Consider the following 24,476-nt stretch of genomic DNA (forward strand, 5'->3'; position numbering starts at 1 on the left):
CCCTCCCTGCTGCCTGCAACAAAGCTGCCTTCCTGTGCTCCGAGGTCAGATCCTATCGCCGTGGAGGGAGCGGTGCTCTGGGCCTGGCAGATGTTTTCCTCACCAGGTCCCAGAACAAAGGCTGCTCTGCACATTCTGCCATGGTGCCTCCTGCCCCTCGCTGCTGGAAACCTCAGCCCTGCATCTGAGTGTTGGGATTCCGTGCTCCAGTGGTTTTGTTAGAATAGGAGTATCAACTCCCAATTAAAATGGTGATTAAGATAGCTTTTTGGGTTTTGCTAGCTGTTTTTTTCTTATCTTAAATGTGTCTGAAGATCTTGAACAGCAATTCCAGTCCTCTGTTTGCTTTGATCCTTTGGTTTCAGGAGAGGCTGCGAGCAGCTCTGCAGGAATGGCATGTGTCACAGGAGCTTTGTTTGAGTCCTCTGTGCTCCAAATTCGGGGCTGGAGTAAGAAGTGTTTATGATGTGTGACTTGAGTGAGTCACCTCGAGTTGGAGGCAGCTGTCAGCCACGGGGACCTGCACAGCCCAGCCCATGTGCAGTACACCTGGCTGGGGTTGTCCCGAGCAGGGCACCTCGCTCAGCAGGCTCCTGGCTGGCTCTGCTCCTTCTGTCACACAGAAACCATTAAAGCTGTGTGAGAAAGGCACTGTCACGTCAGCTGTGCTCTGCCTCCTGCCGTGCTCCTACCTTGTCATCTTTGGAGGGATTCCTCCCCCAAATGCCCTCCCAAAGGCCAGCAAGAGAGTTGTGCCCTACACAAAGGTGCAGATCAGCTTCTGCTGTCATGGTCCTGCTGCTCTGGCCCTGGTAGCATCCATTTGGGGTGACACACTGGGCTCCCAGTGTGGGAATCCTTCCATGGAGTTCATTTTCCTCATTGTTGGCAAATTGTGAGCCAAATGTGTACACAGTTTAGAGCAACAACTTCCTATTGACAGTGCTTTCAGAGGAGCTGTTGTTTATAAAGTGAGGGATTTCCAGCTTTGTTTTTCTCTCTCTCCAGTGCAGAGTAAACTCTTGGAATTGAATGTTTCATTTTTCGACTGCCTGATAATAGTTGTTGGATTCTGCTGCTGTTGGTGAAGCCCACAGGCTGAGGGGAGGGCTGTACTCTGTATTTTGGATGTTTTTAGATCTATATGCAGTGTCAGTCCTCAGAGGATGGATGGGATCTGGGTAACAAAAGGTGTGTCAAAGGGAAACACAGATGTCCAGCTGAGCCTTACACCTTGGCTATGTGTGATATCAGTAGAAAGGTCTTGACACAGGCTCTGTCTGTGTTCCAGCTGGAAGAGAAATGGGAACAAGAGAAAAAATGGCAGGAAAATAGGTGTATCCCTGCAGTTTGGTCTGTGTGTGTACAGGACAGAGGGCCTGAGCAGTGCTGTGCTGCTGTCCCATGTGCTTGGACTCACTGCTCAGGTTTTTAATCCAGGCACTGCAGGAGCATTGCCAAAAGCTTGGAGGGAAGTGCAGGAGCTGGGATCCATTGGGCTGCTATCAAGCTGGTGTGTACAAAGTACCTTTTGATGCCATTGCCCAGCCAGTTCCATCTGGGTGAGCGGGGCGAGCTCCTCTCTCCGCATGGTTGGGCTTCGCGCCAGGCTGTTCCATCTCACACACACGGATGAGAATGTTGTAAAAACACAAATCCCTAAGCCTCTCCTGGTGATGTTACTGTCATTACTCTGCTGGTCGTGTTCAGAAGTTGGGGTTTAAGTGGTTCCTTGATTCTGCCCTCTCCTGTGATATGTCTCAAACCGCCCCTGGAATTAGTGCCAAGCGCCATGGTTGGGAGTCAGGTTGAGTGACGCCTTCGGCAACCAGCTCAAGATCAGCAGGAGGAGATACAAGATACTCGGGTGCTGCTCGAGCTGATAGTGCCAGAGAAATATTTAGCACATAGGTGACACTTCTAATCTTTAAAGCACTTCATAAACATTGGCTAATCCCACAGTGCAGTCTTGGTTGGCAACCTATCTGTCTTCCCTGGAGAGAACAAACGGCTGGAGGACTCTGGGAAGCTGCAGTGCAAGGCTGTGATAGAGCTTGGATTTCAGTTGGATTTTTAAAAGTATAATTCAAGCTACAAGATCCGCTGCTTCTGTGACCTGAAGCACATGAACTGCCTGCACTTCACTCATACCTGGAGTGGGGGTTCCCTGTCCTCATTCACGGGACATGGGGCTGAGCCTGCAGCCAGGCAAGAGAGGATGAGGAGAGGCTTCAGCTCACCTGCTCCCTTCAGCACAGCTGGGGCCTGGCCAGGCAGCTGCAGGAGGTGCTGTGTGAGTACCAGCTGTACAGGAGAGTCATGAGCAGTCAGGGTGGGAGTCCTGAAAAAAAACCTGTGGCAAAATGCTGTTGTACAGCTGCCATTTGCTGTGAGGAGAAAACCTGAATGACTTCTACTCTTCAAGAACTTGGCCTTTTCCTTCAGCATCCTGCTGTCATGGAAAGAGCAAATCCATGGGCAGGGAAGGTCAGTGCTTCCATGGTCTCCTGCAGCCACGTCCTCAGTGGCAGATGAGCACTGTACCCTGTGGGTGAGTGAAAGGGAGCTGGGAAAGGGCACTTAGTGTGATACCAGGTGAGGCATCTCCTCGAGCCTTGGGGCGTCCCTGACTCCAGTTCTGAGAGTGCCCAAATCCTCAAGCTACCGGCTGAGGAGGGAGGAGAGGCTCTGCCTCTCATGTTGAAACCGGGGCACTGTGTAGGAAGGAACGTAAGATTTGTATCATCAAAGGGCTGAAAGCAAGAGAGAACATGATTTTGTAGCCTAGTGATGAGGGAACTCCCCTGGGAGGGGATAGGGATCAGCTTCCATCTGTGCTCCAGGGACTGTTTATGTATTTTGTGTTGAGAATTGCTGGATGAGGCACATCTCGAGCAGCAGTGAGTTACTGAGGAGTAACTGGCAGCTCTGCTGGGCTGGCTGGCTGTGCCTTACCACCAGTGGGGCTGCTGCACTCACCTTGTCTCTTTTAGACTGTTTTTAGGACAGGGACCGTGGTTATTTACAGCTGAGTTACCAGAACTTAGAGAAATAATAGACCTCATCCCACTGCAAGTATTAAGCAGCCACAGGAGTACTACCAGCCTTCTACAAGGAAACTAAAGTGTGTTTGTTTGACCTCCTTCAGACACCTGAAGGTGTAAAGATAATGCAGTGTGTGAGACAGCTTGGACCAGAAGATGGTGGTTATCTGGAATTACGAGGTGACGAAAACCAGTGTTGTTTAGATCTGGCGATTAAGAGCCTTCCTTTCACTTCTGATTTACTACTCGAGTATCTAAATTGCTTAATGAGAGAGAGTAATATGGAAAACTAACAAGGTAGGAAGCCTGGTTTCCAGTAAAGCTTAAACCACAAGGAGTTTATCACAACCTGGTGGGGGGCAGTCCTGCTATGTATTAATAGAGAAACCAAAAGGCTGTCTTTGCTTCACAGCTCAGAAGACAGAATATATTTTGTATTTTTTTCAGGCCTTGGTTCATAAAAGATGGCAAAAGGCAGCCAGGTGAGGTGCACAGAGCTAACTGCTCGCTTGCTACCGGGAGTAGAAGCTACAAGGGCGTTGCACCAAACAAGCCTGGTCCTGTAGCATTTTGCTTAGATAAAAGATACAGAGAACCCTGGGCAGTAACCTGCAGTTATTTCCAAGTGCTTGTGAGTTAATGAGCCGGTTCTGTGGGGCTGCCAGGTCAGGCAGCACAGCTGGGAGGAGGCTGGGGCAGGGAATGGTGTGACCCTGGTGCCAGGGGAGGGTCACACCATTCCCTGCCCCAGGGTTTGGGGTAAATAAACTCTGATCTCTGCAGATTTTCTATACAGGATCAATATGAGTGATAGAATTCACCGTGAGCTGGCAGCGAGCGCTCGCAGCCCAGAAAGCCAAGGGTGCCCTGGGACACATCCAAGGCAGTGTGGGCAGCAGGACTGGGGAGGGAATTCTGCCCCTCTGCTCTAGACAGACCCACCTGGGGTCCTGCACACAGCTCTGGGATCTCCAGCACAAGCAGGACATGGACCTGTTGGAGCAGATCCTGAGGGGGGCATGAAGTTGATAAGAGGACCTCCCCTACGGGGACAGCTGAGAGCTGGGGCTGCTCAGCCTGGAGAAGAGAAGGTGGTGTGGAGACCTGCCAGCACCTTGCAGGATCTGGAAGGGTGGTGAGGTCCTGCACAGGCTGCCCAGAGCAGCTGTGGCTGCCCCATCCCTGGAAGTGTCCAAGGCCAGGTTGAACAGGTCTTGGAGCAACCTGGGATAGTGGAAGGTGCCCGTGGCCATGGCAGGGGGTGGAACTGGTTGGTATTTAAGGTCCTTTCCGACCCAAACCATTGTGGGGCTCTATTCCATGCTCCTGTCAGTGGGCATTATCTGGCAGCTCAGCTCTGGCTGCAGCACGCTGCCTGTTGGCTGGGGAAGTTGTTTTGATTAGCTGCATCACCCTCGTGTGTGCAGGGATGAGTGTTTTCCTCACCCCTCCATAGTGAGGAGACTATCAGCTTGTGTGCAAGAGGAAGGGTCTGAGCTTTATATAATCTGTTGGCTCAAAGACTTTTCAGAAACAAATCTTGCAACGGAGCTAGAGGCTAATGACAGCAATATGTCTGCTGGCAGGCAGCAGTGATTCAGAAGAGCTTTGGATCTATCCATATGCTCCTTTCCTTGCGTTACTTCTCAGCAGAGCCGAGTGCACTTGAGGAGGGGTTTGAGGAGGGTGTGTGGCATGGAGAGATTCCAGCTTACCTCCTGTCGGGGTGAATCCACTGCCTGTCAGCGTGAGGGAGTCACCTGCCTCTGTGCTGTTACCTCCTGCGTCAGAACATGTCATGGCCCTGGAAATAAACCCCCACCTAGGGAAGAATGGGCTGTATTTAGAATTGCTGGGGTGCTTCATCTCTGTAAATGAATGTCCTTAAGCAGCCACTGCAAGAACTGTGATCTGTGACTGGATGCTCTTTTGGAGTGCAGCTTCAGGAGCCCAGGAAAGCCTGTGTGTAATGCAGAATTCCTGCTGGTGTCAACCAAGACTTGCATTCTTCACTTCTTTCTCCTTAGGTGAATGGCTACAGTGCTTCAGCAAACCCTGTCAGCTCTTTGAGACAGGGAATTTCTCACAATGCTTGTGGAAGGATGAGTCCCACCATTCCATGAGTGTCTTGGGATACCATGAGAGTGCAGTGGAGCTCATGTCACCCACTCAGAGCTGCAGTGGTGAGGAGGTGGCCCTGCTGCACAAAGAATCCATACTTTAGGGGTGGTTTAGGTCTTGCTTTCTGCTTTTTATGGCTCTTACCTGGTGGTTTTGTACTGCAGCTGATAAGTTACTGCTGCTGCTCATCCTCCTTCCTGCACACCTCTGCAGGGATGTGCAGCCGAGGCAGGGATGAGTAATGCCTCTGGAAGAAGTGTTACCCTAACCTTTTATTCTGGGTGCGTACATCGAACGCTCGAACCTCTACATTTTCCATTGCATTGGATGACTGTACATTCCTATCAGATGATTCATTGGATTAACATAACTTTTCTGTGAACCAAAATATCTCCTCAGACCCTCAGAGCTGAAGGGATCTTTAGCAGATGCACTGTTGGATGCTCCATGTGTGCCTTCCCCAGCCCAGTGCTGTGTACACACGGGCTGGAGTGTGAGGCTCTCCTTTCTCTCCCCCTACAAGTGCACTTGGTTCCCTCACATTCCATTTCAGTGACGTTGGAAAGCTTTTTTCTTCCTTTTTCCCCAGAGGGACCGAGCAGAGCTGTTTACCCTCTGCTGGCCAGCTTCCCCTTGGAGAGCAGGGCTGGTGAACACGAGGGGGAAGGACAGCAGAGCACAGGCTTGGGGTGGGAGCAGATTGATCCTCACCTGCTCAGGTGCTGTGCTGCTGCTTATTCTGCTTTGACAGCTGTTCTGCAGCTCTCTTTGGGCTTTCAGACTGGAACTGAGCTGAGGGGCTGTGCTTGGGGCTCTGTAGCTGCCTGTGCCCGTTGGTGATGGAGTGCCATCCCTGCAGTGGTTCCTGCTTCCATCCCTCGACAGCTGCTCCTTGGAGAGTTGCAGGCTGCAAAGCTGCTGCCCAGAAACGAGGCGTGCTCTGTGTGAGCAGCACAGCTCAGCTCACAGCTGCCAGAATCACAGCCTGGGTGCCTGTGGTACCACTGTGGAGATGAGTGGATCCCAGGTTTGCAGGGAGATAATTCCAGGCTGTTCCTCAAGACTTGCCGATGTGGGGCTGATTTGTTCCTTGGTTGTTGTGAAACTGCCCTCGGTGTGCGCCTTATCTCAGAGCTGCTTGCCTGTCCTGCTCATGTCCTGCTCCTCCTGGAGCCCTGCTCCTGCTCCCAGGCAGGTTTCCAGGGGTGTTTATCTGCATGCTGCTGAGCTGCAATCCTGGATGAGTTTGTTCCTGGGCAGTAAGCTGGGAATGATTTCAGCTGGGCAGTGCTGGAATGCTCTGTGCCCATGGGGAGCTGTGGACTGTGGACCATTGGGTGTTATGTGTGCAGTGACCTCGTGTCCTGCTCTTCTGGTGACGTTCAGTACCTTGATGTCCCCTGGCTCTGGTCCCCTCTGTGGCCATTGAACTCTGGCTACACCACGCCGTGAGCTGGCCCTGCAGCTGTGTTCACCTGTGTTAGGGTGTGAAACTATTATTTAAACACTTACCTCCTCTTCATGTGAATGTTTTTTGTAATTTTAAGCATCTCCAAGTTGTTAATCCTGCTGGAATGATGGCCCTGGCTTTTGCAGCTCCCTGGGATACAGGGCTGTGTGATCTGAGGGTGCAGCTGATGACTTTATAGCAGCTCTTACAGCCTGACCTCGGAGCCTGCTGGTTGTGTCTGGGAATGAGCAGAGGAATGTGAGGCACAGAAGCTGTGGCTTGTAGGAAATAAGTTTTTGTGGAGCCTGTCTGATGGCAGTGACTGGCTCCCCAGCAGCCTTGTGGGCTCTTTACAAGGTGCACATATTGGCCCTGGATCATTATAGTTATCTCAGATATCACGTTTATTGTCTGACACTCTACCCCATTCTGCAACCAGGGAAAAATTCTTGTTTTTCCTGAGGCAGCTGTTGCATTTATGGAATTTTTGGTATGTGCTAGAATAGAAACTCATTTTCATTTTGTACCTGAATCATAGAAAGCCAGGCTAACACGACAGAGCTCGTTGCTGCAGAGACAAAAGTTCTGCACCACACAAACCTCTGGCTGTGCTGGCTCCACTCAGCTCTTCCCTGTCCTCACTCCCCCAGCTTAGCACACCTGTAACTGCACGGGGCAGGCACCCAGGGCAGCTGCCTTGTTGAGGGGGATTTTCCTGGAAAAGTGACAGTACCTGCTGTGGATTGGGGAGCAGCACCCCTCACCCAGCAGGGTGGAGCAGGAGCAGGACTCTGCATGTTCCCTGCAGGCTGTGGAGAGCAGTCCTGGCCTGAGCATTCCCCTTGCACGCTCTGAACAGAGTAAAAAGCAATCCTTGGGCATGCAGGATCTCCTCTCTCCTGGTGGCTGACATCTTCCTGATCCTGCTGCTGGGATTGAGCTGAAATAAGCTGATCTTGTTGCTGGCACCGAGAGCAGCCATCAGTTAGTGTGGCCAGTCCTGCAGCTGGTAAATAAGCTTTGTTTTCATCTGCATCTAAAGAGAGAAAAAATACTAATCAGCCTGGTGAGACAGCGCCTTCAGTTTCTTGCTGCTATCATTCAAATTAATAGAAATCTCATTTATCTCCTTCTGGTGATATATGTCCCTGGAGAGCAAGGTCATGGCAAATGATACAAATGAATGAATAGGGGAGATGGGAAATATGATCTGAAATTCCTGCAGGCTCGCTCATCTCGCACCCTCCGTGTGTCAAGGGAGCCTGGATTTACGTCACTGTGCCTTACATAAGGATCTATAATGTGATAGCTCCCGAGGTTGTGTGGGTCTTGGGAGGCTCCTGTGTAATTGGTTCAGTATGTGCTCAGCAGAGCTGCACAGCTCTCGTGGACAGCTCTGCAAGGCTTGCTGCTCAGGAACCTTTATCCAGCCCTAATGCTTTTTTTTTTTTCCTATAGCATCACCATTGTCTTTGGGGTTTCAGCTGTGGCAGGTGTCTCAAATGGTTAAAAATGCTTAAGGGGGGAAGAATTCACTTAAGGTTAAATCAGCTCCCTGAAGCTGAGCACTCAATATTTCACAGAATCCCAGAATCACTGAGGTTGGAAAAGACCCCCAGACCATCGAGTCCCAGCTGTGCCCCATCCCCACCTTGTCCCCAGCCCAGGGCACTGAGTGCCACCTCCAGCCCTTCCTTGGACACCTCCAGGGATGGGAACTCCAAACCTCCCAGGGCAGCCCCTGCCAAGGCCTGAGCCCCTTTCCATGGGGAAATTCCTGCTGATGTTCACCCTGAGCTGCCCTGGCCCAGCCTGAGGCCGTTCCCTCTCCTCCTGTCCCCGTTCCCTGGGAGCAGAGCCAGAAGGGCCCCCCGATCCCCCTTTTCTCCAGGCTGAGCCCCTTTCCAGCTCCTCAGCCTCTCCTGGGGCTCCAGCCCCTTCCCAGCTTCATTCCCTTCCCTGGACACAGAGGCAAGGAAAGACTTTGGGTAAATGTTGATACCAAGTGTGAATAAGCAAGGCAATGTTTTTGGATTGCTCCACTTCTCTGTGCTTTCTTGTACAGCTGCAATAAATCCCTGCCCAGGACTGGTCAGTCACTTGTTAGATCAGCTGCCCCCCTCTCCTAGTCCAGGCACTCCAGATGCTCCCTGTGCCCTGGCCAATGTGCCTGTCCCCACATAAGCAGAATTGCACATGAGGGCTCGATGCAGAAGGTCTGTGCTCAATCCCTTGCAGCTTTGGGGCACACTCAGTGTTTTGGCTGCAGGGCTGGGTGCGAGCAGGCACTGCTGGGCCTGACATTTATGTCGTGGTCTTGTGATAGTCCAGGTTTAGAAGGCAGGCAGGCAGGCAGCTTGTTTTACTGGGCACGTCACCCGAGAGCCGTACAGTGTGAGCTGCTGGCTGCAGCCCCTCTGACTGTACAGCCCAGCCAGGAGGGCTTTGGAGCACTCGAGCTCCAGGGCCACGTAAAAAACTGTGTGTGAGAAACCTGCCCTGCGCTGGCTTTGTGCTCACAGGGATGGATGGAGCAGCCTCCCTCCCTTGAGATTGGACTCTTGTCATCCTTGAGATAAGAAAGAGTCACTTCAAGTTGCATCTGCACTTTGAATTTTATTGTGGTTTTGTGTGGATGTGCAGAAAAACAAAAACCTGCTTTCTGAGTGACACTGAGGTGCTGGAGGCTGTGCAGAGAAAGGCAGTGGAGCTGGGGAGGGGTCTGGAGCCCTAAAAGCAGGTGAGGCTCAGCCTGGAAAGAAGGAGGCTCAGGAGGACCTTGTGGCTCTGCACGACTCCCTGACAGGAGGGGACAGCCTGGGGGTCAGGCTCTGCTCCCAGGGAACAGGGACAGGAGGAGAGAAAACAGCCCCAAGTTGTGCCAAGGGACATTTAGATATTAAGGGAAATTTCTTCACCGAAAGCATTCTCCAGCCCTGGAACAGCTGCCCAGGGCAGTGTGGAGTCCCCATCTCTGGAGGTGCATTAGAGCCATGCAGATGTTGCACTTGGGGACACAGATTGGTGGTGGCCTTGGCAGTGTCACATTGTCACATTGTCCAGTCTAGACAATTCCATGATTCCAAGGCAGCAGCACAGACCTTTATTTGCTGAGGCAGGGTGATGGTGGTCTGTTCCATACACAGCACCTTCCTGGGCTGCCATTTTCAGTTAGGAGTTCTTAAAACAAAGTCCTGTAAGGGAAATGAAGCCCTGCCTTGGCAGGCCTTCTGTCTGATCTTTGGTAAGTGCAGATGTGCATCTTGGAACAATTTACTCCTGGTTGTGTTTAGGGCTACCAGAGTGACTGTTCATTCCCACATATGGAGCATGGTTTCAGAAGGTAATTTAAACAAATGGAGCGCCACTTCCAATTTTTCAGGCTTCTAGTTTAGGAGCCAAAATTGTTCTCCTGGCTCCAGCTTGCCCACCCTGGCTGTATCAGTTCCCACATGGCCTGCCAAGTTTGCAGAGAACTATCTATGGTCCCTTTTCCCTTCTGAGGAGGCGAAACTCCCTTGGCTGAGCGTGGTTTGGGCTTTGTTGGGACGTGGGGCGGGGCAGGGAAAGCCCTGCCTGGGACTGACCTGTGCTGTTCTGAAGTCACAGGGGTTTTGTGAGCCCAGCTGTGCCTTTGCCCGTGTGATGGGGTTAACACGAGCCATGAGGTGCTCCTGGCTCCTGCTGGATGCTGCCAGGTGCCATCGGTTCCTGCTGCTGCACTTTGGGAAGGGTAGTCTGGGATCAGAAAGTACCCTGGGCTGTGGGGACAGGGAAAACACACCTCTGTTTTGTGGCTGTTGGCACTGGAGGGCTGCCCTAATACGTAGTTCTTTTGCTGTTCCATGGCTCTCACTGGACTGTTAGGTCTAGGCTAAGTGAAATGATTTAGTAGCACATCAGCTTGTGCTTGTGAAAGTAAATATTTTTGTTCTACTGAAAGCAAATAGAAATGTGTGGTCAGTGTCCTGGTGCAATAAGTCCTGACCTGCTGCTTGGAAGAAGCAGGAAATGCAGTGATGAGGGAAAAGTGATGTATTTGAGCTTGGTGTGTGTGTGTGGATGGGAGCAGTGCTGCACCCCGGAGATGCACAGCAGTTCCCCAGGCACTTGCAGTGGCCAGGGGCCCATCTCCTCTGTGCTGCTGTTACTCAGTGGTCCCGTGAGCTGTGAGTACCCACTGCCTGCCCCGGGCTTTGTGCGCGTGGAACGGCTCAAATACCCAAAATTCAGACGCGCCGAGCTGTGTGCTGCAGACTTGGTTTAAGACCCCCAAACGGATCTGTACGTTGGCTGTATTTGTTTGGTTTTTGTTTTCTTGCAGTTTCTGCACATATAAAAGAGGCTTTGTCCTCTGTGGGCCCTGAATTTCCCATGTACAAGGAGAGGCATTGAGAGAATTCCAGGCTGCGGCTTTGCTTCCACGTGCCCCTGCTGCATTTACCTGTATTTAGTGCGTGTCTCTGACTCAGTGTTTACTCTTCAGTATTTAAACATTCCCTAGAAATTAAATCTTTTAAGAACATTATTCTTCACACCAAGTGCTTGTAGAAGCCCAGTTGTGCAATGCCTACGCTCATGTATTGGCTGCTGTCTTACTCCCTCGGAACAGGATTTATGGTGGCAAAGCAAAGCAGCAGCCACAATTAGAATTTGGGTACTACAGCGCTGAAGTGCTTTCAAAATAGCAGTGTCTGTGCTCCAAAAATACTCCATTGTCCCCTGCTTTGAGAACTGGTGACAGCCATGGTTGCCAGCCTCACGTGAGGGCTGTGTTGGTGCAGAGGGCAGGATCTCCCTCCCAAGTCTGGGGGCACCTGAGCCCTTGGTGCTGCCTCTTGGCACCAGCAACGAGTTTGATTTGCATGGCTGGCGCAGCAGGGATCAGTGACACCCATTGCTGTTTGATCTTTGGCCCTTTGCCCCGTGCTGTCACCAGCCTGGGGCTAATGGCCGTGTGTGACATTTGGGAGCCTGGCTGGGGTGATTAGTGGGACGCTCCAGTCCAGACCTGAGTTCACTCCTCGGAGTGCAGAAAGCGAATCACGAGCCCGAGGTCCATCCTCAGCCGTGCAGTGACGCCCAGGCTGTGTCCCAGTGGCTGCCCTGCTGTGAGCCAGGCTGCTGGGGTGGCTCTGGCAGCCCTGGCACAGGGCACTGTCCGGGTGCCCTTGTGCTCGCACCGTGCTGCGCCACGCGGCCCCGAGAGCCTGGGGCTGGATCATGCCTTGGCTTTGAAGTAGGGTTTCAGCTCCTGAGCATGTAATCTGTGGGTTTAAGTCATTTCTGCTGATAAGGGAAATCAGATAGTCTTGTTGGAAGTGGCTTGTAGGCTTCTCTAGTGTTGTAATTCAGCTCCGTGCCCAAGTGAAAGGTGATTCTTTAACAAGTTGGTCCGTGCAGTTACTGCTGTGGAAGATTCTTCTGTCAAGCTTGCTTTGTTATGAAACAAATTCAAATTTCAAGCAAATCTTTGTGGTTTTGGGGGGAGCAGAAACTTCCTGAAGTTCCAAGAGGCAGCTCCTGTGTTCTGACATCACTGGGAGGTCTTAGTGGAAATGACTGCAAGGGTGTTTTGTCCTCAGCAAGCTGGAATGAGATTCCCTGATTGTCCCTTGCTAAAAGGGAGGGAATTTCTGCCTTCACTCAGATAATACCACTGTAGAACATCAGTTTATTTTAGTCTGGACTTTACAATCAGACCCAAACTGCCAACCTTTCACCTTCCTTTGTTATAAACTCTTCTGAGGGCAGGCAGGGGGCTGGGGCAGCCGGTGCTTCTCCCCCTAACCGGGGGTAAATCCATGGTGCTAAAGCTGGCACAGTTTGGTTTGCTTCTCCTGCAAAGCCTGGGCAAGCTGAGGGTGAGGAAGGGACTCTCCATCGCTTGGATGTGGTTTATCTTGGTTGTTGAGGGTTAATGTATTGAAGCCTGCATTCCTCACAGTTTCACTTTTGGCTTCTCTTTCTAAAAATTTCCACTCCATTTCATAACAGTTCTGGAGTGAGGGGTGGTGATACTCGGGAACCTTTGAGTCTGAAAATGTTCTGTGTAATCGGGGGCTGGAGGCAGCCACAGTTGTTTTCAGGCCCAGGGGAACCAGTCTTCCTGACAATAACATTAACCCTCCCTAAATCAGCTAATTGAAGGATTTTTAATTAACTTAAGGGGTGGGGATGGTAAATAGAAGCAGTGGTTTTGAGAAGAAAATTGCTTTCTGCTGTAGTCTTGTGACTGATGAAAATTCTGATGTTTGAAGCTAAAAAATAGTGTCTCACTAGTTTGATCATTCCTATTGCTTTTGGAGCCAAGCACAGACTCCAGTGACTGGGTTTTGTGGCACGTAACAAACATCATTATTGATGGAGGAGTGTCTGAGAGGCAAACTACAGCCTTCCAAAGCTTTATGTGCACACAAAGGCTGGATTCAAGATTTTGAGTGTAACAACTGCACTGACTTTGTACTGGAAATACTTTGGGTGTATCCTGATAGTTCTGCCTCCCAAACTGATAACCTGAGCTGGAGTATCTTTGACAGGCTGCACTGCAGCACAAGAAACTTTCCTGAGACTCAATGCCTCCATCAGTGTCTCTACAAGACATCTTGTGACAGGGCCACTGCTTGTTTGTTCCCATAGAAACTGCCATCTGATCGTGGCAAACTGCACAAAGGCTCCTGCTGCAAACGCAGCGTCTAAAAATTCCTCAGTGTATCATCCAGATCTGGCATGGTGCTTTATTCCTCTCTTTCCTGGCAGAATCTCGGCCCCTTCCCGCTCCGTGGGCTCCAGGACCCGCAGTGTTAATGCAATTGGCACCTTGAAAATAATCCTAGAACTAGAGGTGATGGTGTCACCTCCTAATTGTGGTCTCAGAGGTGCTGGCAAGGGAGCAGTGTTTGCAGTCTCTGCCAGCAGCAGGATGATGCACATGGAAATCATAAATACTCAATAAAAGGTATTTGATGTATTTAAAATCTTCAATATTGGGGGGAAATTCCTTTTCTGTAAGTGTGTGGCTGTTGCTTTTGACTTGTTTTGAATATCCAGCTAGTTTGACTTTGGTATAGAAAAGACCCAACATTAGAGGTTTAGGAAAATATCTGTGCAAGTCTGGGAGCCCAGAATCCCACATTCCCAAATGGACCTGGTGGCACATGAAGAGGAGCAGCGGTTCCTTCCATCCTCTCTGCCCCTGTAGGTTTTGTGTGGTGATCCCAGGGTGATATTTAAGGCTGCTGCAGCCCTGGTGTGAGCAGGAGCTGCTGCACTGGTGCATGGAGCTGCACACAGGGTACATGCACTGCAGCTCCCGTGCATGGTGCAGGGCCCAGCCTCCCCTGGAATGCAGCAGGATCCGGAGCAGGAGCCCAGCACGGAGCCAGCACCACGCTCGGGCTGCTGGGCTGAGTGAAAGGGATTGTTATACGGGATGACAGATTCCTCTGGAGCTTGTTGCTGTTTGCAGAAGGGAAGCCAAGACATTGGTGCTTAATATCTTCCAGAAGTCCTTGGCTTTAACCCTTAGGGAGCCTCAGGAAATCCACTGGAAGCCGGTGCAAAGGCAATCCCAGGCAACCAGCAGCAGGATGAGAGGACGTGATGGCCCCAGGCAGTGCCAGGGAGGCTCAGGTTGGACATCAGGAGGAATTTCTTCACAGAAGGGGCTGTTGAACATTGGAAGGGGCTGCCCATGGAGGTTTGGAGTGCCCATCCCTGGGGATGTCCAAGGAATGCCTGGATGTGGTGGCACTCAGTGCTCCGGGCTGGATGACAAGGTGGGGATTCCATGGTCCTGGAGGTCTTGCCCAGCCCAGATGACTCTGTGACTGTGCTGCACGTTCTGGTGCAGTGCCAGGTGCTTTCCCAGGATGCAGTTTACTGCAGGAGCATTTCTGTGGTACACGGCAGGCTGGGGAGCCCAGCCAAGGGCGCTCCTGCTGCGTGTGTTGGTTTGTCATTAAAAAATAGCCATTTTCTATCATTACAAAATAGCTACTCTTAACTTGTGCTGCACCAGTGCTGGGTGCTCCATGTGGGTTAGACAGGAGTGAGGTGAGGTATTCTCTCTCAGGAGACCTCTCAGTCCAAGTGGTGTTCTTTGCAGGATAAGCATTGCTTAAAAAAATCCAAACCCTAACGTACAGTGTGTTCTCAGCACATCACTTCATGCACACCAGCTTCTAAATTTCCTTATTTCGGAGTTTTTCTATTTTATAATCCAGAAATTCAAAGCTGCCTCTGACTGCACACTCTGTACCTGAAATGCACTATTTTCCCCTGTCACTTGCATTTTTAGGTCACGACTGAATTAGAGCAAAATGACAATCCAGGAACTTTGTATAACACTTTCAAAACCTGCTTGCTGTAATATCCTGGCAGCTTCTTAAAGACTTGTCTTGATGTTTGAGCCAGGCCTTTCCCATGAAACCTGGCAGGTGACTCCATGTCTCATGGTCCCGCTGCTCTCAGGGATGGTCCCCACTGGGGCTCTGTTCCACAGCAGCATTCCTGATGCATCTCCTGCTGTCACAGATTTCTTCCTGCGTGCAAATACATTTCCAAAACTCTGCTGCTAAGCAACTCTCTCCAAGGCTGGGGAGAGTAAGGCATGAGGAGCAGCTGAGGGAGCTGGGGGGGCTCAGCCTGGAGGAAAGGAGGCGCAGGGGGGACCCTCTCATTCTGTATAAACTCCTGACAGGTATTGGAAGGGGCTGCCCAGGAGGAGGTGGAATCCCTGGAGGTGTCCAAGGAAGGGTACTCAGTACTCTGGGCTGGGGACAAGGTGGGGACTTGGCACAGGTTGGATTCAATAATCTCAGAGGGCTTTTCCAACCTCAGTGATTCTGGGATTCTTTAAATGCTTCAGTGGCAATCTCAGGAGAGGTTTGGAGGCAGAATCCTGCACAGAAGTCAGTTGCAGTGTTCAACTGACATCTCCTGAAATAATACTGACAGGTGGGTGTTCAAGGTGTTGGTAAACTGAACTGGATTTGTTTCCATGAGATGTTTAGGCTGCAGTGCCTGAGTTGAGGGGAGAGCAATTGAGCGAGTGCTTTGAACGGGCAACCTGGACTGGAAGGGGACCGAGGTGGGCAAGTGTCCTCCCAGAATTTGATTTCACCTCTTGGCTTTGCTTGCCTGCAGGTGGCTGGGAGGCCGAGCTGTAGCTCGAGCAGGAGTGCAGTCAGGCCTGAGCAGAACTGCAGTGCTCCCATCTGCTGTCACAGAGGCTGGAGCTGAGCCTCCTTGGCCAAGCAGTCGAGCTTACGTGACCGGGCTCTGCTTTTTCACATCACATTTGTTAGTAAACCAGTTTGCATCGATTTAAATGCACCTCCATGAGCTTCTGCACCAGTTTAAGTGCATTCAAAAACCGGTTTTAATTATCAAGTGCAGTCTTTGTGTAGTAAGTGCCAAGAGTGCTTTTAATTTGCATGGAAGCCATGGAGGTAGTGCTGCAGACTGTCAGCAGATCGTGGGGCTGCACCACAGCCATGGTCAGGGCTCAGCCTTCATTCCTTCCGCTCAGCAGTGTCCTGCTGCATCCCACTAGAATTCCTGCTGATGCCACAGGCAGGAGCTTTTACAACCTGCCTATTACCTCAGCCTCTTTTCCTTTGGCTTAAGCTGATTTTTAATACTTGTTCTTAGATATTCTGCTTTTATGGTCCAGGCGTGGAGGAGTTTGATGAACTGACCTCCCAGGCATGCAGCTCTTGGTGCCTGCTCTCTGTGGATGGACGTGTGGACATGTTTCAGGTAGCAGCACTCACTGTAGGCTGCCATTTGTCTGTGTGGTTTGCTCTCTTCCCTCACCAGGATAAATAATTTTCCATACCACCTCTAATTCACGTTCTGACTCCTGTGAAGTTCTCAGCCTTGCATCTGGGAAGCATTACAGGAATTTTACAAGGCTTCTGAACTAAAAACAAATTACTGGCATAAATGTCAGCCGAAGCTGTTGGGGCTGGAGGGGTTTTCTGCTGTAACAGAGTGAGAAATGAAAAGGCAGGGAGGTCAGTGGGAATGCAGACAGGGCACGGTGTGAAGCTGTGGAATCCAGCAGACAGGAGTGGTGTGGCTATCCCGTGCTGTGTTTGAGGTGGTTAGGTGTGGCTACCTGCAGTCTGCTGTGCTGAGACTTGCTCTGCCTTCGGCTCAATCCCATGGAGTCTCTTGCTGTAGCCCAGGAGAAAAAGGCAGCACTGGCAGGGACCAGGAGATTCAGTGTCTGACCAGAACTTTAAAAAGCTTTGGAAATCTTGTCATTAAGAAGGATAAGGGCTAGAAGGAGATGTGGTGTAGCTTAAGGGATTCCTGTTCTTAAGCTGTGCGTGGCTGACCTCCTTGGTTGCCGCTTGGTCCTCTGAGTCCTGCTCAGCCTGAAGCCCAGGGAACTTGCTGAGCAGCCATCAGGTTTTGTGGGGATATGTGCTAATTCCATACAGCCTGGGTAGGCTCTTCCAGCCCTGTGTGGAGTGCTGTGGCCTGTCCCTGTGCTCGGCCTCTTCCCAGGTGTGTGTTTGCAGCCCGAGGTGATGATTCATGGCGCTCGCCCTCGCGACACCTCCCGTTTGCAGCGGGAGGTTCTTCGTGCACCAGGATGGTTTGTTTATCTAATTGGCATCTCCAGCTCCCTTCCCTATGCCTTTCTCTGCAACCCCAAAGCCCTTGATGCTGTTCAGCATGCTCTGATGTAGTGTGTGTCAGCCAGGGCAGGTAACTCTGAGTCTGTTGTTTCCCGCTGTTGCCCCAGGTGATGAAATAATGAGGAGAAGCTCTCCAGGAGGGTTTGGGACCTGGCATCCAGGTGAGTGTGACAAGTAGAGCTCTAGCAATGTGAGCAGGCTTTCTCGTGACTGGCAGGACATTATTTACATAGCTATGCTGTGGCTGAACATGACAGAATTTACCTGTCAGCCCTTGCAGCTTCAGAATGGGAAAAAGTTTGCATTTGGGATTAAATCACCAGTGAACTGGCACTGAGGCTGTGAAGCAGCAAGTGTCAGGTGGGGAGCACTTACCTCTCAGACCTTTTTGATGGTTTCTGTTGGAAAAGAGAAGCTGCAGCTGCTGGCATGGGGTTAATCCAGGACTGGGAAAGGAGGAATGCAGCAGGGATAAAGGCTGGGATCCTTGGGGGTGCTCTGGGTGAGCTTCCTGTCCTGTGACATCTGTAAGCTACCCTGAAATGATGAGATTTCCTTACCTGAGTGTAGCTGGTTGTGTGAGCCGGGGATGTGAATGTGGGGTTTGTGCTTTGGCCACTGAAATCCCAGCTGTGCTCCCTCTGGGACAAGGAGAGGTCACGGCAGAGCACGGCGCTCACACAAGCCGGGTATTAACACTGCAGCCGGCCAAGAGGATTTGGGTGTATTGACTTTTCTCGTAACACCATCAGTGTTTTCTTCACCTTGTGCAAGACACAAGTCCCTGCATTGATTGTGCAGAGGGATGTGGACAAGGTGAGAACTTCCTTCCTGAGCTAATGCAGCTTCTCTGAGCACATCTTCGTCCACAGTTTCCTGCTTTCAGTTGCTGCCAATATTTGCATTTGTGCCACCTCCAAAAGCCACTGATGTTGCTGCAGACTGGCCTAGTTTTATTTGCTGTATCACTTTGACTTAGGTAGGTTCTGTGTTGTTAATTCTGAGGAGGAGATGCCCCCGTGTTACCCATGAGCTTGCCAAGAGAAGTCTGGGAATCGGCAGCGTCAGTGCTTCCCTTTTGTCGAGCGCTTTCTTATGACTAAAAACGGTACAAATTGCCTGTTTGCATGGAGAGAGCTCACTCTTGGTGACCCCAAACACACCAGCAGGCTTGTGCTGACAGCTTGCCTCAGAAACATGTGCCTCTGCCATCAGAGTGTCCGTGTGGTGCTGTGTGGGGTGACATCCACCCAGCAGAGCTCCCGAGGAGGACACGGCCTGCAGTGGCCTGGAGCTGACGCTGTGGTTTTGTGTTTTTATCACAGCCCTGTGTCCATATGCCACTTGAGTGCCTCTGTGTGTGCCTCATACACGTATCTCCAGTGTGCTTCCTTAGCCCTCTGTTTTCCCCCTTCTTCACTGTAATTCTGGTCTCTGCTGCTGGAGTTCTCCTGTGCAGCTCTGGTATCTGCTTACAGCAGTGATTTTTACCCCTCCAGCAGCTGCTTAATCCAAACAGGCCGTGTTCCCGAGCTTCCCAAGTGTTTGTGGCAGGCAGGAGCAGCTGGAAGAGCTGTTCCCTGCCAGCCCCTCTGACAGCTCACGTTGTCAGCCCGGGAGGGCTGCAGTGGACAGGGAGGAGGGGGCTCCTTTGCTCACTGCAAATGCAGGAGGAATTTGGGTGGATGAGCCTCCTCCAGGTTTATTAGCTTGTTCCAGAGACCCTCTCCGGTGACAGCTCTCAGTGTGGCTGCCACGTGCCCTCGGGGTGACACAGGAGCCGAGCTGCAGGGACACCTCCATCCATGGCACAGGACACCCTGGGACTGTTTACTGAGCCTTTTCCAGGAGGAATCTGGAGCAGGAGGACTCCCCAGGACAGTTCTAGGAAATGTCTTGCTCCCAAATAAACATGTTGGTTTTCTCAATGCAGTCGCTTTGCCGGTGCCATCTGTTGGCTCCCATTCCATGGAGGAGATCCGTGCTGATTTACAGGAATGCCACTGCCATAATTACACTTTTACAGTGGTCACTGATCACACTGAGCACATGGGCTCCTTTGGGAAGAAGTGGGAGTTTCTGATTTTCACTCAGGCCACTGCAGAAACAACTGAACTAAAAGGGAAAGGGTGATTTCTTTATGGAATGATCACTCATGCAAGAAATTTTATTTATCACTGGATTATATTAGACCTAAGCAGATGCCTGGCATGAAGGAGCAGATTTTAGCCCAGGCCAGGGTCTCTGGCTTGTTCCTTTGTTCACAGCACAGAAATAAAAGGAAGCAGTGTCCCATGGCTCCTTTCCACTGAAAACAGACCGTGCTTCCACCTCTTTCTCGCTCAGAGCCTTTGCAGGCAGCTGGAGCAGTGCAGGGCACAGTGGCTGTCCTCTCCCTGCCCATCCGCCTGGGCACCCAGCAGCTCATTTCCCTTCCTGTTGGCAGGGCACTGTGCATTCAAGGAAGTCTGTCTGGATTGTTATCCACACTCAGCTGAGAAACAAGACGTCCACAGAAATTTTAACTCCTGCAAGTTGATATTCTCCTCTCTCCTGTTCCAAGCCTTGTGCCTTGTTTCAGAGCCCCTCACCTTGGCATATTTAGCTCTGCTGGCTGCCAGCTTTGAAAATCTGGTATCTCAGAGCAAAGTAAGAATTTATAATGTTGTTTATGTCACACTTTGGGAACTTCAGGAGAATCCTGTGAGTTTGAGAGCAAGAATTGTCCAGACTTTGTGTGCTGGGCTGAAGGAAGTGGTCAATGCTCAGGGTGAAGAGGCAGCCTGGGCTTCTCCCCACATCTCTGAGCATTCTGGGATGACTGAAGCCACCTTGCCTTGCCTGACACATGCCTTCCATCCCTCCTGACTGATCCCATGGGATACAATGGGATGTGCTGGTACAGGGATGTCTGGGTGCTCCTCTGTGGCCCCCAGAGTTTTGGTACCCCTCCTTCCATTTTCCAGCTACCCCTTCTGCTTTCATGTGGTTGGAATTTCCACTCCTCCCCACAAGGCTTTGCCTGGTGTGCACATCCACTCAGCACAGCTTTGGGATCACAGGAGTTACAGAGCAGAGTTCAGCTGAGCACCAGGAGGAGAAAAATCTGGAAAAGCAGTGAACGAGCCACCTGCAACCTGCAGCTGTCACTTGGAACACCTTGCCTGCTCTCCACCAATTGTTTCTAGCTACTTGTCATTTCTCCCAAGTAACAATTCCTTCCCAAATTGCTAGTGCAAGTTTTACTTGGATGCAAGAAGGAATAAATGAACTGTTTACAAGTGGCGGGAACATTTTGTTAATTGGTAGCAGCATGCATGCTCCAGGCTTGGCATTTATCCTCCTGCCTGTAAGCTTCATTAACTTCTGATAAAAGAATAGTTAATTTCTCAGACTCCTTTTTTAAAGTATTTCATTGTTTGAGAATTTGGATCATGGTTTTCTTCCACTTCTACTTGTGCCTGAATTTTTGCTTTACTTAATGATGTTTAGTGTTCCTCTCTATTTTATGTGGTGTTTGTAAGCATGAGGGAATGCACTCGATTTTGGGGTTTATTATAACTGAAGCTGATTCCTTTTGCATAAATAATTATATATATATATATATATTTGGAGGCAGGGCAGTTATCACCCTGACAAGGATTTTATAATGAAATACGAAGGTTAGTTTTCATATGCTTTAGATTTTTCCCTTAAAGATCCTTTTGTTTGGCTGTTTTTCTCCAATTTCTAATCTCCAATAAATAATTAAATAATAAAATAAAGGGCTGAATTCATTGTGGCCATCCCTTGAGCTTTAGATGGAGTCAGTGTGGCTGGTGCAACACAAGGAGCTCAGCCAGTCCCTTTTCTGTTGAAGTCCCAAATCATCTTTCGAGGGAAGGGAGAATATCAGCCAGCTAGGAGATGCAGGAATGGAGAAACCAACCTGATCTGCTCTGGAAAACCTTTACACCAGTCCTTCCCTCTGGAAAAGTAGTGATTCTCCAAAAGAACCCAAAGAGCAAAGCTTTGGAACAGCCCAGCTGCAGCTCCCCTGCAGAGCCCCGGGTGGAACATCAGCCCCCTGAAATCCTGAATTCCCTGCGTGTCCCTGCTGCCCAGAGCACAGGGGATTTCCTACTTCCACCCTCGCAGGGTCCTGAGGAAGCTCTGCATTTCCTGAAACCGAAGCACGAGGTGCTTTCCCCAGGATTTTTCAGGAGACTTTTGCCTTTCATGTTGCATCGGTTGCTGGAGGCATTTGTGTGGAATGAAAACATTTGGAAGGAATCCCTTCAGGTCTCTCCTGCATGAAGGGTGGGTTTGGGTTTGGGGCTGCTTGGCTGAGCTCAGGATGAGATCCTTCTCAAGGAGAACATCTCCTGAGTGCTGCAGGTCTGCCTTTGCTCCCCATCCAGCTATTGTGTGTCTTGTGGGTGTGGAGTTTCACTCACCGCGTGGAAATCCCGCAGCGTCACCGGGAGACGGGGAGGTGGCAGCCTGGTGCTCCCTGCCCTGGGTTATCAGGGAAAACCAGAGGAATTCAGTTCTGTTGTGTCTGGCCCTGCTGACCAAGTTGGGTGCAATCAGATGCTCTACATACCCTGAACTTGGCCAAGAGTGTCAGCTCGAGCCATATAATTAAGCTGGGAAATGAGAGTTCCTTAGAGCAAATACAGAGCTGGGAATGAGTAAGGAGCTCAGGAATACTCCAGATCTGTGGATTTTCATTTACGTCTTTGGGCCTGAAAATGACTCATGTCTCTGGGTAGACATCTTGGCTTTGCTCTCGGAGGAAGCGTCTCTTAGCTTTTACGTGTATTTATGCTCCAGCTTTACAAAAGCCCGTTCTTGCAGGAAAACCTTGGGTGCAAAGCATGTGGAGAGTGTTTCCCAATGCCCCTCTGGCTCTCTGTGCATCCCCAGCTCTCTCCTGAGCACTGTGCCTGGGTCCCTGCGGTGTGGATCCGTGCTGGGCTGCCCCTGGGGCTCTGCCCCCCGTTAATCGCGGCCCCGGTGCCTGGCAGCCCCTGCTGCCGTTTCACCTCGTGCCTGGGCTCCAGCCCCTCCTGCCAGCAGCTCCCAGCGCCGAGTGCCAGACCTGGCTGCCGTTCAGCTCCCGCTCCTGCTGGAGGAAGCATGCTCAGTGACTTGGAAGGCTGGAAGCGTTCCTGCGCTCTGAATTAAAGGTTTCAAATGAAAGAAACAGCTTATTGTGCTTGGGTGCCTTTTCGGGATTCTGCTGGGTTCTGCTCACATGCAGGGCGGTTATTGCTCTGGCAGGGATTTGATCATAAAATATGGGGCTTAATTTTCATGTGCTTCAGATTGTTCCCTTAAAGAAAGATTCCCTTAAAGGATCTGAAGCTGCTTTTGTGTGGTTGTGTGCGTGCCTGTGAGAGCATCCCTTAGCCCTGCCCTTGGGGCTGGCACTAGGACAGGGACATGTGTTTGGGTCGTGTGTCCCCGTGGGTTTGTGCCCGTGGTCCTGGCACACTGCCGTGCACAGGGCACTTGTCCTTGTCCCCACTGAGCTCTGGGGTCTGGGACAAGCCAAGCATTTCTGTGTCAGATCTTTCTGGCTGTGCATCCTCAGTGGTTTTCGTGGCAGTGCTGCTTTGCATGCCCTTCCCCAGGCCTTTGCATGATCCTGCAGCCTTCCTGGGCAGGACTTGTGTAAATTAGGCTCTCCAGCAAAGCAGCCAGGAGATTTGTAGAAGCAGTTCTTTTCCCAGGGAGAGCCCTCTCCGAGTGAGAAAACCTGCTGGGGGATGGGAGCTCATCCCACAAATCCCCAGACTGGAGCTGCTCGCTCAAAGGGGTGTTTCATGGTGGGGAGGAGGATACTGAAGGCTGAAATTTGATTTAGAAGCAGCAGGGCAGATGTTCCTCTGCCAGGCAGAGCAGCTTTTTCTCTCAGCTGTTTTCTCCATCAAGGTTTCACTCTGCCTTTTCTCTCCTGTTCATCCTGGCATTCCAGAAAAGATTCCTGTCCTTGCTCTCTGTGTGTGGATGAAACAGGGCGCCCAGTGGACTTGAGGACAGGTGGTTCTTAGCACAGAAGTGTCTCCACATTTGGAGTCTGGTGGTTCTACAGTCCATGCCCAAAGGAGCTGGGAGCTGCCAGCACCAGGAAGGTGGAGGGAAAATCTTGGAAACTGGAGAGCAGCTGACTGGAAGCACTTAGACTTGTTTAAACTCCATTAGTGTAGCGTTACAGAGCACTTCTGGTTTAAAACAGATAAATAAACACCTCAATTGTTAAAAGCCTGACACTACCACCCATTCCCATCCCTGCTGGGGTTTATCAGCCCCGGTGCAGGGAGCTGCTGTGTGGATCATGCAGCTGGGTCAGTAACTTCTCTTCTGTTTCCCCTCTGCCAGGTTGCAATAAAGATCATTGATAAGACTCAGCTGGATGAAGAGAACCTGAAGAAGATATTTAGAGAAGTTCAGATCATGAAGATGCTTTGCCACCCACATATCATCAGGTTGTACCAGGTAGGAGCATTCTGCCATGGAGCTCCCATCCCTTGACTCCACACTCTGCAGCAGCACTTCCCCCAGAGCTATCCCTCCATTCCTTCCACATGGAACTGGGAAAGCCCTTGATGTTTTCAGGGTCTCAAAGTGCTCTGACTGGAGGGGCAGGGGGAAAGTGTAGCTAATCCTTCTCTTTCTGGGCCATCGTGCTTCCGCTGTGGGCTGGCCTCCTGCCACTTGTTTATGGCCATTGTGCTTCTCAGTTTCCCAGTTGAAACCGGATGCAGGTTCCCCTTCTCCCTTGAAGGGAGGGAGTAAATCTCACCCAGGAGCAGGACTGGGCTCTCCTCTCCCTGCCCAGCTCCCTGTGGCCCCCAGGCCCTGCTGATCTGCTCAGCCCTTTCCTGGAAGGGGATCAATACTGGCAGCAGACCTGCTTTTGAATATTGTTTGCAGACTTTTTTTCCAGCTTGTTTGACTTTTTTTTTTGTCTGCAAACAAAACCCCCAGAGGCAGAAGCCACGTAGTCTGCCCTTTACACAGGTAGCTGGTTGTGCCCCTCTGTGAGGAGGGTGCAGCAGAGTGATGGGAGCAGAGGCATTAGGGACTCTGTTTCCCATCTGTGCTTGAGTGATATGAACATTTATTTGGACTCCATAGAGTTAAAACTGAGTGGAAGTGACAGAGGTTAATGTTTAGCTCCTTTGGCCAAACCATGTGTGAGATGCTTACAGGGACTGTGGC

At 50.9% G+C, this 24,476-nt stretch overlaps 1 protein-coding gene across 5 annotated transcripts in view; it reads left to right on the forward strand.

The window, feature by feature from the left end:
- Nucleotides 1-24,476, forward strand: part of SIK3 (SIK family kinase 3) — a 70,151-nt gene that overhangs the window by 12,909 nt on the left and 32,766 nt on the right. For all 5 annotated transcript variants that reach the window (XM_071449708.1, XM_071449709.1, XM_071449713.1 and 2 more), the window contains exon 2: nucleotides 23,634-23,750. In XM_071449708.1, coding sequence (XP_071305809.1) covers nucleotides 23,634-23,750 — 117 coding nt within the window. The remainder of the gene's footprint in view (nucleotides 1-23,633; nucleotides 23,751-24,476) is intronic.

Source organism: Agelaius tricolor, unplaced genomic scaffold, assembly GCF_023055355.1.
Source record: "Agelaius tricolor isolate 1412-34295 unplaced genomic scaffold, bAgeTri1.0.p SCAF_29, whole genome shotgun sequence".
Taxonomy (NCBI): domain Eukaryota; kingdom Metazoa; phylum Chordata; class Aves; order Passeriformes; family Icteridae; genus Agelaius; species Agelaius tricolor.